General features: G+C 38.8%; 1 protein-coding gene across 4 annotated transcripts; it reads right to left on the bottom strand.

The window, feature by feature from the left end:
• Positions 1–481: 481 nt before the first annotated feature.
• Positions 482–13,196, bottom strand: PCID2 (PCI domain containing 2). Of its 4 annotated transcripts, XM_066313786.1 has the most exons (14): positions 13,062–13,190; positions 11,471–11,560; positions 10,812–10,885; positions 10,065–10,130; positions 9,517–9,558; positions 8,974–9,028; positions 7,241–7,344; positions 6,511–6,586; positions 6,251–6,392; positions 5,125–5,225; positions 2,996–3,069; positions 2,708–2,833; positions 2,372–2,495; positions 482–1,383 (listed from the first exon to the last, which is right to left on the bottom strand). In XM_066313786.1, the coding sequence occupies exons 1-14, from the start codon at positions 13,095–13,097 to the stop codon at positions 1,288–1,290; spliced, it is 1,206 nt and encodes a 401-aa protein (XP_066169883.1). In that variant the 5' UTR covers positions 13,098–13,190; the 3' UTR covers positions 482–1,287. The 4 variants fall into 4 exon arrangements, with proteins under 4 accessions (XP_066169883.1, XP_066169884.1, XP_066169885.1 ...); XM_066313787.1 differs by lacking the exons at positions 10,065–10,130; positions 10,812–10,885 and having other exon boundaries at positions 9,517–9,653; XM_066313788.1 differs by lacking the exons at positions 9,517–9,558; positions 10,065–10,130; positions 10,812–10,885 and having other exon boundaries at positions 13,062–13,196.
• Positions 13,197–13,468: the final 272 nt, after the last annotated feature.

Here is a 13,468-nt window from a genome sequence, read left to right as displayed (position 1 = left end):
CCCATTTGACTCTACCACTATTTGCAGAACTGGAAGTTGCAACAATGACATGTATTTAAGTCCAGTTTATACAGAAAAGCCTGTTTGTCTTTCCTTCGGCTGACACACAGTACTGTGAAAGTCATGATACAGTAAACCTAGTTATTGAACTAAAAGCTGATTTAACTTGAAATTTCCTGAAACTCTTCATCCTAAACCTCAAAACATGTTGAATATTTTTCTGTGGTTTTAAATGTTGCCTGTACCCTGAAGTTTGATTCAGCAAATTCATATCCTTATTTCAAGATCCATACAATTAAAACTTACAAAGACATGGGGAATGTCAAGCTTTTAAATGTCTGTGTTGAGGTAGGACTTGACATTTTCATCACACTAAAAAATGCTTCTTCTAATACATGGAATCTATGTTTTCCCTTATGAATGATGCCCATGTAGTTAGAGGATACAATAAAACCCAGCTGTCAAAGACAGAAAAAATTAATTTTTCAATTTATTTAAAAAATCTTTTTAAAACCCCAAAACCATGATCTCATCAGTTTGGACAAAGTTATATTGTACCACCTCCAAACAAACAAACCAACCCCCAGGGTAGTAACATTTAAAATAGTGGATCCAGTGGTAGTGTTTTCCCCAGAGGCAAAATAAAACAGAGTATGGATAATTTAGCTACACGAGTTTTTGCTCATCGTAACAAAAATTAAACAAAATATGACCATAACTAAAAAAATCCCAAAGCCATCTGTGGGCACCTACCACATTTACTCAAACTCACAAGTATTAATGACACAGTAAAGCTTTTGGTGTCAAACACTTCTTTATCTTTTGAAGACAGTTTGAAGAGTATTTAATACCAGCAAAATTACTGAGACTTAAAAATAGTTGTAAACCATGTAAGTAAACATTACTCTGAAGAATGGATTAACACAAGTAACGAAGGCTGATACTTCTCTCTGAAGGATAAACACAGAAATAGTAACATGAAGTACTTTATAAAAGCTTTTTAATAGTTCAGAAGGAATTTGGAATGCTTTGCTTTGTTTCTTCATTAAATACTTCGAATGATCTAGAAAGCCTGCGGAAACTACCACTTAAAAGTCAGCATTTCATTTCAATGCACTTTGTAACACTGGCAGCCTTGGCCATTCTGGGAAAGTAGCCATGAACAGTTCCTGGTATTTCAGTCCTGGACATGAACCAGGCCATTTACAGTGTTCCTGGGGTCATTGGGAGCAGTTCCACTGGGCAGGCTGAGTATCTGAAGAGTACTTGCATGGCTGAGATGCAACACTAACAACAACACACTGTTGACAGTGGAGGAAATGGGTTCTGCTTGCTGACCACAAGCTTCTGATGCTGATGGGATATGTAGCCTTTAATGTGACCCTGGCAGAAGGAGAAAAAGGCAATGTCAGTACTTAGAGCTGGTAACACAGTCCCTACAACCCAAACAAACACCTACAAGCTAACCATAGCAAAGCTGTGTGTGCTCACTCACCACTGCACTACTGTACTTAAATATCCACGAGGGTCCGATTTATGTAAGTGGCTCACCTTGGAGAGTAAGCAGAAAGTTGGAGCCACCACCCTGTTTGTGTACTAAGGGTGCTGTCAGACTGAGAGCCTCTTGCCAGGGCCCCCTGTGGGTCTGCTTACACTGCCTTGAGGAGACAGAGCTCTACACAAGTTTCTGAACTCCCTCTTGTTCACTTTAAAATGAGGATTTTAATCAATTAGTATTCCATACCTAATAAACTAAATGTCATAGTACTTCCTTTTCAGACATAGTGTTATAACACTGAAAGAAATCTCCCAGTGACCTAGACCACACCAAATGATGTTGTAGAAACAGAAGAGGGATTTTCTTGCTGACACTACAATGATGCTTCAAAACCTTAGATTTAAAACAAATATTTAGATTTCAAGCTTTTATCCATTCATAAGCAGTTGAGATTCACTTAGAGTAAAAGACAAAATGTGGAACAGAACCAAAGAAATCTGGCTCTAATCTGAATTTTTCTAACTTGAGAAGACCAAGAGTCTCCTACTTCAAATGCAGAACAAATTTTTTTGGTGCCACTTGAAAGGTTTGCATTTATAAATCAATATTTCTGCATATACAGAAATGTCAGTATTGAATTTGTAATATGAAATTAAATTTCAATTTTAACCGATTCCTGAAAAAAAGGGCAGGAACTAGAGGAAGTCCTATGGGCAAATGAAAACATTTCACTTTGAGCACAAGTCCCTCAAAAAAACCACAAGAAAACCTGGGATTACTGATGTGTTTTTTGTCATAAACTATTATTCTCTACCTAATATTTGTCACTGTCAGAAGTCTGGAAGCACCAGACAATGAATGGTCAGTGCTTACCAAATATATAAGGTTAGCTAAAATACACTGGACTTCATCAATATCAACATCATCTACTTGCATGTACTTCAGAGCAATCAGAAAAGCATCTAGAGATAGCTGATGAGTTTTGAGTAGTAAATATCTGAAAGAAACAACAGGAAAAATGTGTTATTGAGAAAAAAATCACTTAAAATGCTGTTTCTTAGAAAAATGGTCTTTCTACAATAAATTCACCTTAACAGAAAGTCATCTTTCTCAGAAAAGAGACTAAGGAGCATATACAACTCTACCCCAGTCCCAGGTGAAACCACATTAAATCTGCTTTTGCAAAAATGTAGCTTTTGTTAGGCTCACACTTTCTTGAAGAGATTCCTGTATGTGATGATTTTCAGCTTTTCAAGGATAAGAAAGATTCCACATCGAATAAAGAAGGTCTCATGCTTTGTCAGAGCCTCATTCAGTAGGAGAAGATTTCCTTCACTGCAGGGATAAAGAAATGAAAAAGTGAGAAAGTCTAACTCCAATGAGAAATGAAACTACGAGTTGGTAAGAATATGCCTCCCCTGCCTTCCTCAATCACCCCAAAGAAACACTTTTTACTTAATGCTTTTTGAACATAAAACAGAAAAACGAGCATCATACCTCACAGACTTTGTTACTTCAGCAAACTGCATAAGGTCATACTTTTTTAAGAGCTGAATTGTTGGCATATGGCCCTGTAAAATAAATGGTGCCCAAGTTTTTCAGAGTAAAGTCAAATGCATTTTAAATAGAATCTAGTAAGCTATAAAAAATTGTTAAGAGAAAGAGGGATGTTTAATCACTTTTTAGGGTTTTTTTGCTACAGAATAAGAATTGAATAAAAGTAACACAAACCCCTGGTCCCTCTCAAACACCTCATAGCACAACTCACAATAACTACTGATTTATCATGATTTAGGGACAATTACTACTTAATGTTAGGGAACAACTATCAAACTCATAGAATCAAGATCCTGTGACATGAGGCCTTGGCAGATTCAAATTTTATGTCATGGTTGTATCATCTAATCTAAAAACAGAAGAGCTGCAGGAATCTCAAGCGTTTCCAAGGGAATACGAGCAGAGCTTCAGCCTTGTCAAGTGCTATCTTAGTCTGTACCAGATTTTTTTTCTTCTCTATGCCTCCATGCAGAACTAAAAATGTTCTCTCAAAAAACAAAAACCACCACCATGCCCCTCCCCTCAAAAAAAGGAAGAGAAAGATTAAATTTAAAGAAGCAAAATTAATTCTTATTGCTAGATCAGGTAAGACTGAACCATCTACAGAATCAAAGAGAAGCTTTGTCTTTTATCCCTTGCACAGCAAACATCAGAGTTCACACTGACTTGGTCAGACTTTAAATTTAGTTACATCATGCTATGCTGTTGCTAACTCCTCTCCTGGATGAAGGATTAGCTGAGAGCAGAACTGAGCCGCAGGTTTACTGAGAGCTGTTAGAAACAAAAAAAACCAACACACAAGCTATTTTAGTAGTTTGAAGTTAGTGTCAGTGTTTGGGCTCTGATTTAAATAAAGCAACTGTAAATACAGTGACCTTTATGTAGTTTCTTTCATGCCCCTTGTACATTAAAATGGCTTTAGAAAAGCCACAGTAATTCCAAGCACTGACAGACCCACCAGTTTAAGGCACTCACTCAGGACTGGGACAAAGCTTTTAGGAAGACTGTTAATAGGTTTTCCTTTATCAACCCTACCACTGATTGATCTGAAAACAACTACTACAACAAATAAAACAAGGAAGACAGAGGCCAATTACCATACCCACTGTACTTCCCCTTTACCCACTTGACACAGCAAGGGATTGGAAAGGGAGCACTGAATGAAAAGGCAGGGAGGTCACAAACAGGTCAGGGGAAAGGTGGAAAATGGCAACTCAATAAAGGCAGGGGATAACATTCTTCATGGGTAACAGGGCCACAGGGCCAGAACATGAAACTCTAAAATCTAGTTCGTTCCCCTCAGTTACAATGAATTAATACTCAGCATAATCGACGAATTTGGGGATACACAAATGTTAGCACAGCACATGGGAAAGGACAGGAACAAGAAACAGATGTGCTTAATTCTTTTATTAGAAATAGGAAGTGATCAAATAGTAACAAGCCTTCACTGATTTTTCAAAACCAAAATGTTCTGCCTCATGACCCTTCTGACATGCCTCGAATGGGAAAACGTACAAGGTACAAATAAAAAAGCCAAAGACAGGCTCTCAAAGGCAAACCCCTTTCAAAAGTCCTCAGCCATGTTTTTGCACATCCTTCTTTCTTCCACCAGGTGAAAGAAGTAAACAAATTTGTTCTAGTGAATCCACACCTTTCCTGGCTTTTGTGCACAGTTGATCAGCAGAGAGGCACTCTGCTACAAGACAGAAGTTACACTGAGTGCTTCTCCAAAAAATTCGACTACATTGAAGTAGTAAGATCAGATTGCATCCTTAGGAGGGGTAGGACAAAGGTAGGGGGAAAGGAGGGCTGGGTTAGGTTTGTTTGGAGGTTGGGGTTTTTTGTTTGGCTGTGTTATTTCCCCCCCATCTCCTTTCCTGTGCTGTTATAAATGGCAACTCAACACTTTTTGCTCTCACATAACAAGGTGTGCATACGCTGGCTCTTACAGGGGTAAAATAGCCTCTGAATTCCACCATGGGAAAACCAAGAAAATACTGAACATCAGTTTTATGATTTGCATGTGTACCTCCTTCCCCTTATTTAGGAAAGTAATACCTACTCACCAACAACATTTTTACTGGCAGCAGGTAGATCAAAATCATTCTTTTGTTCTTCTGGCTTGATCGGTGACAGTGCTCAAAGGCAAATGACAGATACTCCTCAGCTGCAAACACAAGTAACATAAATCAACCACAAAAATGGATTAAAGCTGTAACACAAATTCTGTCCTCAATGTCCACCTCTAACTTGAACACATAAGATTTGAAATAGTATAAAAAAGAATCACACCACTCAAAATACATAAAGAAAAAATGGAGATTTACACAAAATACAAAGTATTACCAGAAAGGTAAGTTCTCCTTTAGAAAGTCAAAGAAAACTTGTGAAGATCTTGATGTCAGACATTACAGTTTCAAGTTATATTGGAATTTTCAGCTCATTTCAGTAATATTATTGTGCTCCTATTACAGAAGCAGAGAATCTCAAGAAGTGCTGATAATACACTGTTTCCTAAATCCTTCAAGAGATAAAAGGTGAATGCAATGCACACATCTCCTGAGCGGCAGAAATGTGCCAGTGAGACTACATAGCATAACAGCATGAAAATATCTCAGAAGCTTCCACTAACAGAGAAAAAATTTTAAGCCTGACAGGCAGAACACACTGTTTGGAATAACAGAGCCAGCTCCAGAATAGATGTTAGTCAGGGGCTTCAGTTAGTGATGAAGCTGTACCCCTTAGCTCTAGAAGGATTTCTGCTAGTGAAATATATTAGAAATCCAGGAAATGCAGTTATCTTCTAAAATCAATGGATCAAGAAAATAGTTCCACACTCCAGTTTGCTGAAGATTTCCTATGTGGCACATAGCAACTTGAAGAGTTGAAGGCTCCTCTGTGAAACTTTTACAAACCTATTCTTTTGGATGCTCACACATTTTGTAATGCATACACATAATGCATAAGACTGCCGGAAACTTCACTGACACAAATACTTTAAAGCTGGGCATACACTACAATTAAAAGCATCACATAATCTCATCTCTGTTTCAAGTCAGCCTGTTGGCCTTGGACCTTTCAGCATGACTTTTCCTTTGATCAGTGCAATTTTGAGTCAAACACACACACAATTTCAGCAAGATTTCATGCCAAGCAGCAAAACTTTAAACGTGTCTTACTGGCACACAGTACCTTGCTTGAAGTCACTGTCAAACATGGCCTTGCGTCCAACATAGTATTTGTATGTAACTCTCTGTGCCATACTATACTCATCCTTCAGATTTGAGCTGTCAATTGCTCTAATTAAGGGCTTACAGAGATGGAGCTTGTTGATCTGTTAAAAAAAATAGCATTTTAATCGGAGTCCTGATAGATGGTATCATATAAAAACAGGGTGGGTTTGACTTAAGAATATGAAATACAAAACACAGCTTGCCAGACTTGAACCCTACCTTAAAATAAATTTTAAACAGTTGATTCACAAGAAACAACATGCCCCACTTTTTTGAGTCTTCGATGCCTGCTCGACTGTCAAAAGGAAAAAGAAAAAACCTGCTAGTAGTGAACATTGTAAGAAAATAATGACTTAGTCCTCACAGTAAATTCATTCCATACATATTCACTCCATAGCATTTTTAGGGTAAACATAGGTGTAGCTCTGCTATATATTTTCCCAACATAATGAAAAGATGCCATAAAGAATATTATTCATCTGCATCAGGGTCCTCACTCCAGCCTGGAGATAACATACACAAGCACAGCAGTGGTTTTTAATACTCGAGGTGAAAGAAGGACTTGAAAAAAAAGCATTTTTTCCACTTCAGAGGTGTTAAAATTGCTAATACTGGAAACCAGAGTCCCCTCTTTTCCATCTAATTAATTCTAAAGGAGCAAAATTCACAACTAACGGGGCACAGAAGCACTAATCATCTTTCCTGAGAAACAGGGACATAATCAGTCCCTCCCAACAATACCTGCTAGGAATGCTAAACCTGGAGTGAGGGCTCTCCCTCTGCAGTTAACAGTCAAGAGAGAACAGACTACGAAAGAGAGGAGATAAGCCTCAGAAGTGTTCATTTTAAGACCCACATATGGTCTAAGTTAGTGGGAAAAGCTAAAGCAAAGATCATTAAGATCTTAGTAATTTACTAGTGCAAGTTTAACAGAGGGTTTTTCACTTACGTGTCACTGGCACAGACTCGAAAGCAGCCCATCAGCAGTTCTGCTGCTTTTTCCAACATGTCACCAACTTTGCTTTTCCCTTTCTTCACAAGCTGTTGATCTGCCTAGCATTACACAGCAAGAAACAATAAGCAATTCCACATCATGGTTAACTGGGCTGCAAAATTTAGTTCTTTAATACAGCATTTTATAAAGTATTATAGCAAGAGATCTGTCATGGCTGCTATCTCCCAAATCTAGAAGGCAGTCAAGCTCACAAAACAAAAGAAAACACCCAGAGAGGCTCCTGAACATGTACCAAGCCCAATGCAGAGAAGGACGGTCCTTGGAAAACAGAACTGATCACTATTACCTCTACTATCACTCAGCTTAATGCAGGTCTCAGAAACCTAAATTCAGGTTTAACACCTGAATTGGAGCATTAACACTTTAACTCAGGTGTACAAAGACTAAGACCCTGGAAAAAAATATGGAGTTTGAGTCTTAGAATTTGTAATTCAGTTTCTCTCCACGGCCACAAAGACTAGATTTTATTTCTAAACCATATTCAACAGTTTCCAGTAGTAACACACACTGCTGGGACTGGAGACTTCCAGAAAAAAGATAAAACATACGTTACAGCAGCAAGAGGAAAAAAATAATTCAGTTGTTGACATATGGGAAAGATCCACACACTGAGTAATGCAGAACTTCAACAGAAAAAATATAGCAAGTAGATGTTTATTACATGCTTTCTTCTAGAAAGTTTTATTACAGTGTTTGCATTGTCACTAGCTGAAACATAAATAAAAGAAATGGAAAAGCATCCTGCTGCAGAAGTCTTCTCTGAAACCAAATCCTCTGAATACACTAAGGTTAGAAGACAGAGTTCAAACACTTCCAGCATGACTGATTCAACACTTCCCTTTCTGATGCATCTCAGAGACACAGATTTTCCACATTCAAACTGAGAGTTGAGACTTGTTGCAGAGCAGTCACACACATGAAAAATACTCCCTGTGCAAGCACTCCATGTGTGGTTTTGTGGTTAAGTGGGCACAAGAGAGTGATGAGGGGATGAACACAGAAAATACTGGATATTGTCAAGCCCTAACCTAACTTGAACTCTAGCTTCAACTCTTCAGGTGAAGTGACTAGGAACAAAATCACAACTCTGCCACCTACCTTGGCCTAGAAGTTCTCAATAGATCCCTACACAAGCTACTTCAATTCACCAGCGTGAGAACAATAATGTCAATTTGTGGATTATTTGCATGTGAGCAGTTGTATGGGCTCACCAAGTGCTCCAAGGAGCATCAGAAGTGGTGCACATGCCTGGAAAAGGGGAGCAGAAAGTTCCCTGTTCAGATCTGGTGAATGGTCAGCTCAGCTTGGTAGTCTATGATACCTCCAATTTCCACCAAATCCCACGGATAACATGGAAATAGTGATTTGCGCCACACGCTACTCAATAAAGAAAATATTTATCCCTTCTTCATAGGGTCTAACTGCTGGGAGTCACATTCAGGTCCTCAGAACCCCTCTAGTTCCATCTGCAAATGGGAGGTGGACAGACAGAGCAACCTCATTTTTCAATAGAACTGGATGAATTTAGTGTGTCAACAAAATCCTAAACAATGAGTTAAAGAGAACTGAGCAAAATTAGACCACGTAATAAACTTTATAAAAGTAATTTCTATTGTGGAAATACCAAACAGATAAAAGCAATGAGGTTGTTAATCAGATCTACTTACATTATTAGCAAAAATTCGAAGATCAAGGGCTACAGAATACATAATAGGTAAGGCCCTGGAAAAGAAAATCATAGTGTACTTAGTAGGTGCAAATCAAGCAATAAGTAAGACATGAGAAACAAGCAGTTTATACATTTTTTTTTGTTAGCTGGTCATACAATTAGAAAAATATATATTAATCTTTAAATGAAGAAGGATGCACTTCTTAAAAGGACAGTTCTTCAAGATCTCAGCATTTCAGAAATTCTACACTGCAATGATCACTTCTAAAGTATTTTTTACTGTGGCTTTAATAAAATTCCACTTCTCTTCGAAAAAATCTGTCACGTATTTACATATGGACCATTCTCCGTAATTAAGCTCAGATGTTCAGTTTTCACACTTTGGATATGAAAACTCAACCAGGCAACAAAGCCAATTAGGCTTGATTTTAGCATCACTGGGGATAAATAAAACTATAGGTATAATTTTAGTTTAACTACAATGGCATTATACTAGGAAAAGATGAGTCTATTTTCTAGTAGCTTTCTACCATGTACTCACCAATTTTCTTCTTTATGTGCCTGAAATGCTCGCAGGAAAGATGTACTGCATTTAGGAAAATTTAAAATGCCATGAAATCTGAGGCACAGATTTGAGAAATGGCTGTTCAGTGGTACCATATAAGACTTCATCAAAGACTAGAAATCAAAACACCATCAAGAAGTTGATGGAAGAATGTGAGCACAGCCATGTACTCCTTTGAGTGGCAGCAGCAGTAATGAACACTGGCCAGAGATAAGATAGAAGCTTCTTTGTCATTATCTTCCCCTCTAGCCAAGTACAAACTGCAAGGTATTATAATGACTTGAGACTCTCTTATATTCTGGGAGAAATTAATATTCTATTTTAGACCCAAGTAAAAAATTCCTTCCTAGTGCTATAGAAAGCTGGAGGAAGAATGAATCTGGATTTCCTTGCTTAGAAATCTATACTACTGAAGTGTATTAGGAAGCCGACTACATTCTATAAGATTTTTAAAAACCACAAAGAGAATGTATTCTACCAGAAGTTAACCTGAAAACAATATGCAAGATTTAGGGAAAGGATATTGGACAATAACTGTTTGGCATTTGTATGCTTCTACGAAGTCATGGTTTGCAACAGCATAAGTACACCTGTCAAAGAAAAGGTGCATTAGTGCATCAGAAAATATACATAAATTAAATATTTATTTTTGTGTCCTACATGAAGTTTTACAGTTTACTTAAAGCACAAAGAAATATGACTAGAAGCTTTCCCAAAAAACTGGCACAAGTATTTTAATAGAGCACTAAGCTTGATAACTGTAGAAAACAGATCCTAGAGATAAATAGGTATTTTTAATATAAGCTAATGCTTATTGAAACTGTCACCAAGATTAAATTTTAAAAATGCAAGATTGTTGAAAGAGACTAGACGCAGAAAATTAAGGAAAAGCCTTGCAGAATTACTTAGATACCAAGATCTCTTAAGAGTACTTCTATGATTAAAATTCCCTTTTAAAAATATTTATTTCCCTTATTTCACTTTAAATTCCTGTGCAAGCTAGTAGGCAGAACAAGGGAAACAGCAAACACTGACACCAAAGCTGTGCCAATGGCCATACACAGATGACAGCCAGGTACATTGAGCAAACTTTATGTGGAGAGGAGAAACACAATCTTTATTTCCTGCAATTCTAGCATTATTTATAAGAGTAATAAATACCAAGTTTTCAGGTGTAGGCCCTCTAAAACAGGCAAGTAAACTTAAGGATATCCTTTCCCATCCCTGCTGTACATCTCACAACAGACTTTACATTCTGGGCCCATCTTTACCTTAAGTGGGCTGCAAACATTTCATCATAGGGTGATTCCAAAACCTGCTGACACTTCTCCTCTGGAGATGGAAGCTAAGTGTGGAATAAATCAATAAAACATTAAAGGAACATGCAGTGCACCAGAAACAGAACGTCATATGCCTATTTTGTCATGGCAGTTCTCACAGATTTGGTAGGGTTGGAAGAGACCTCTAGAGATCATCTAGTATGCATCTACCAGAACTTTAAATTTCCTTAACAATCATATCCAGAGTAATGAATTGCTAGTGTGCATTCTGTCTCCAGAACCTGAACAGTGCCAACCTTAAATAAAAGCATCCAAAACACACAAACACCAGGCCCTTTTACTACCCACTGCTTTTTTCTCTATAGTGCCTTCCACTGTGCTGTGCTAATAACTAATGCAGACCCAGTCAGAAAGGACATTCAAAACTGTATCTATCCAGAACACAATTCAAAATGGAACACAAAAAGCCAAGCAGAAAACAAAAATTATATACATAGTATCCCTGGAAGAAGAAAAGGGAAGGCAACCCACAAGGGGATCCAACCTCAGCCTGTGAAACAGATTTCTGAGGTTTCTCTCCAATGGAAAGGAACCCATATAGAGCTAGGAAAACTGAAAGTAAATCAAAAGCTCAAAAATCAGAATCTCACCTGTAGCCTTGGGTTTGCAACATGTGGATGTTTAAATGATACTAATTCTGCACAAAAAGTACCATCTCTGGTATCAATGGCTTCTTGTACCTACCAAAGTAAACACATTACAGAACCAAAGTCACATTACAGAATAAAATCCAGCAATAGCCACACAAGATATTTACACAACTACAGAAGCCATCACTTAGTTATCACTGTTCATATATATATCAATATCAACTTTTTAAAGGCGTAAAACTGAATAAATAATTTTGTATTTCCAATACACCTGTTGTTCAAAAAGGTCTCAGGGAGAAGGTAGAGAGAACATCATTGTGATTTTTTTCTTTATTTGTAGGATGCAAGTATACGTATGTATGCGGGTTTAGCATTGTAAATCAACAGTTGAGAGGCAGATTTGGTTAAGCTTTTTGAAATTCCAGTTGTACTGACAGGCATCAAACACAGATGCAAAAGTACAATCTTTGAGAAATGTTTTAAAATGAATACAGGCAGATTTAACATGCAGATATCATTCCAAAGGCAATGTCGGATATTTGACTGATATTCTATCTATACTGAATGCTTTTGAAACCTGCTAAGACTGTAAATGTTATATTCTGTGGAAGAATGGTTTAAGTCTGCTTCCTGCTAAATAGAACTCCTTGTAAAAAAATAGTCTGCTTGGACAGGTTATTGTGACATTGAGGTGGAAATTTCTTCAGTTATGGAAGTTGTTTTAGGTATTACTTCTTAAGAGTCCCCTTCACAGTGCTTGTGCTTTGTCATTTTTCTCTGTCCCAACAAGGAAAAAAAATCTTTTTGAGGTATGGAAAGCTCATACCAAACCGGAAAAAACCCATAGACTAAAATAGCAACAAAAGAGGGAAAATCCATTGTTAAAACTCTTTCAGGAATTAGCGTTTAGCTTTCATTTCAGGAAAAAGAAGAGATAATTTTACGTTTGCTAGGCAGTTTTTCATATTGAATATCGAATGGATGTCCACCAAACAAGATGTGGAGTTTTCAGAACAAACCACTGTCCTGGCAGATCTCAAATGCTCCATTTTTGGAGACTAAAAACCCAAACAAATACTTTCTTTTTGTGCCTTCAGTAATGCCAGATGAATTAAGATGGTAACAGTGATGAGCATACGATGGTCCAGCAAGAACCATCCAGAGCGGACACAGGAAAAGCTTGGCACTGCTAGCTCCGTCCGGCTGGAATCCCTGCGGCTCCGCTCCTGCCTCTGCATCCTCCATGCGTGTGTCCGCACTTCTGGGCGCCTCCGATCCCTCTGTCTTCCTCGAATCCCTGAGCCGCACTTGCTCCTGGACACACACACAACCCTCCGCGGCGGTTCTTACAAATAAATCACCTCAGAAACCTCCACACTTTTCAGGCATTCCAGATGTACATCCTTGGCACTCACACGGCCTGTGCTTCACGCACGCTGAAGAAATGTACTTCCCCACCACATCACTCACCCTACGCTGATTTATTTATTTCTTAGCCAAGGCAGCATATTTACAGCACAGAAAACCACACCCGCATACTCAAACAGGGCCCACAGACTGATTTAAAAAAATAATAATAAATCCGTCTTACTTGCTGCAAATACTGATTTATGGTGATGTGCGCCATGAAAGGGTAAGGAGACGAGGCGGGAGCCGCACACCGGAGCCGCCCCGCGAGCGCCGGAACTCCCGGAGCGCCTCCGCGTTTCCGGATCTCGGCGCGGCCCCGAGACTCACGTGACAGCCCACAACGGCCGCTGCCCCGCCCACCGCGGGTCGGGGGCGTGGCTTCACTCAGGCAGCCAATGGGAGTGAGCTGTGGGCGGGGCACATGGCGCGCGTCACCGGGAGACCGCGTGCGCTGGTGGACGCTGTGTGTTCCTGGGTAGCGGCTGTTTGCTGTCGCTTCTGTTGCCCCTCGTTCCCTCGGCTCGTACAGGACGCGGGTGGTGGCCTCCAGATGGCAGGACCCCTGTGGCGGGATACGCCAGTAACTTC

Source organism: Sylvia atricapilla, chromosome 2, assembly GCF_009819655.1.
Source record: "Sylvia atricapilla isolate bSylAtr1 chromosome 2, bSylAtr1.pri, whole genome shotgun sequence".
NCBI lineage: Eukaryota > Metazoa > Chordata > Aves > Passeriformes > Sylviidae > Sylvia > Sylvia atricapilla.
Note: the sequence above shows the minus strand (reverse complement) of the source record. Positions and strands in the feature narration are given on the sequence as shown.

Bases quoted from the DNA above. Each gene is read 5' to 3' on its own strand.
- PCID2 (XM_066313786.1), bottom strand. From the start codon at position 13,097: ATGGCGCACATCACCATAAATCAGTATTTGCAGCAA. The intron at 6,393-6,510 runs GTAGGGTTCAAG...TTTTTTTAACAG, and splicing joins TGTTTAAAATTTATTTTAAG to ATCAACAAGCTCCATCTCTG. The intron at 2,834-2,995 runs GTATGATGCTCG...TTATCCCTGCAG, and splicing joins GAAGTAACAAAGTCTGTGAG to TGAAGGAAATCTTCTCCTAC.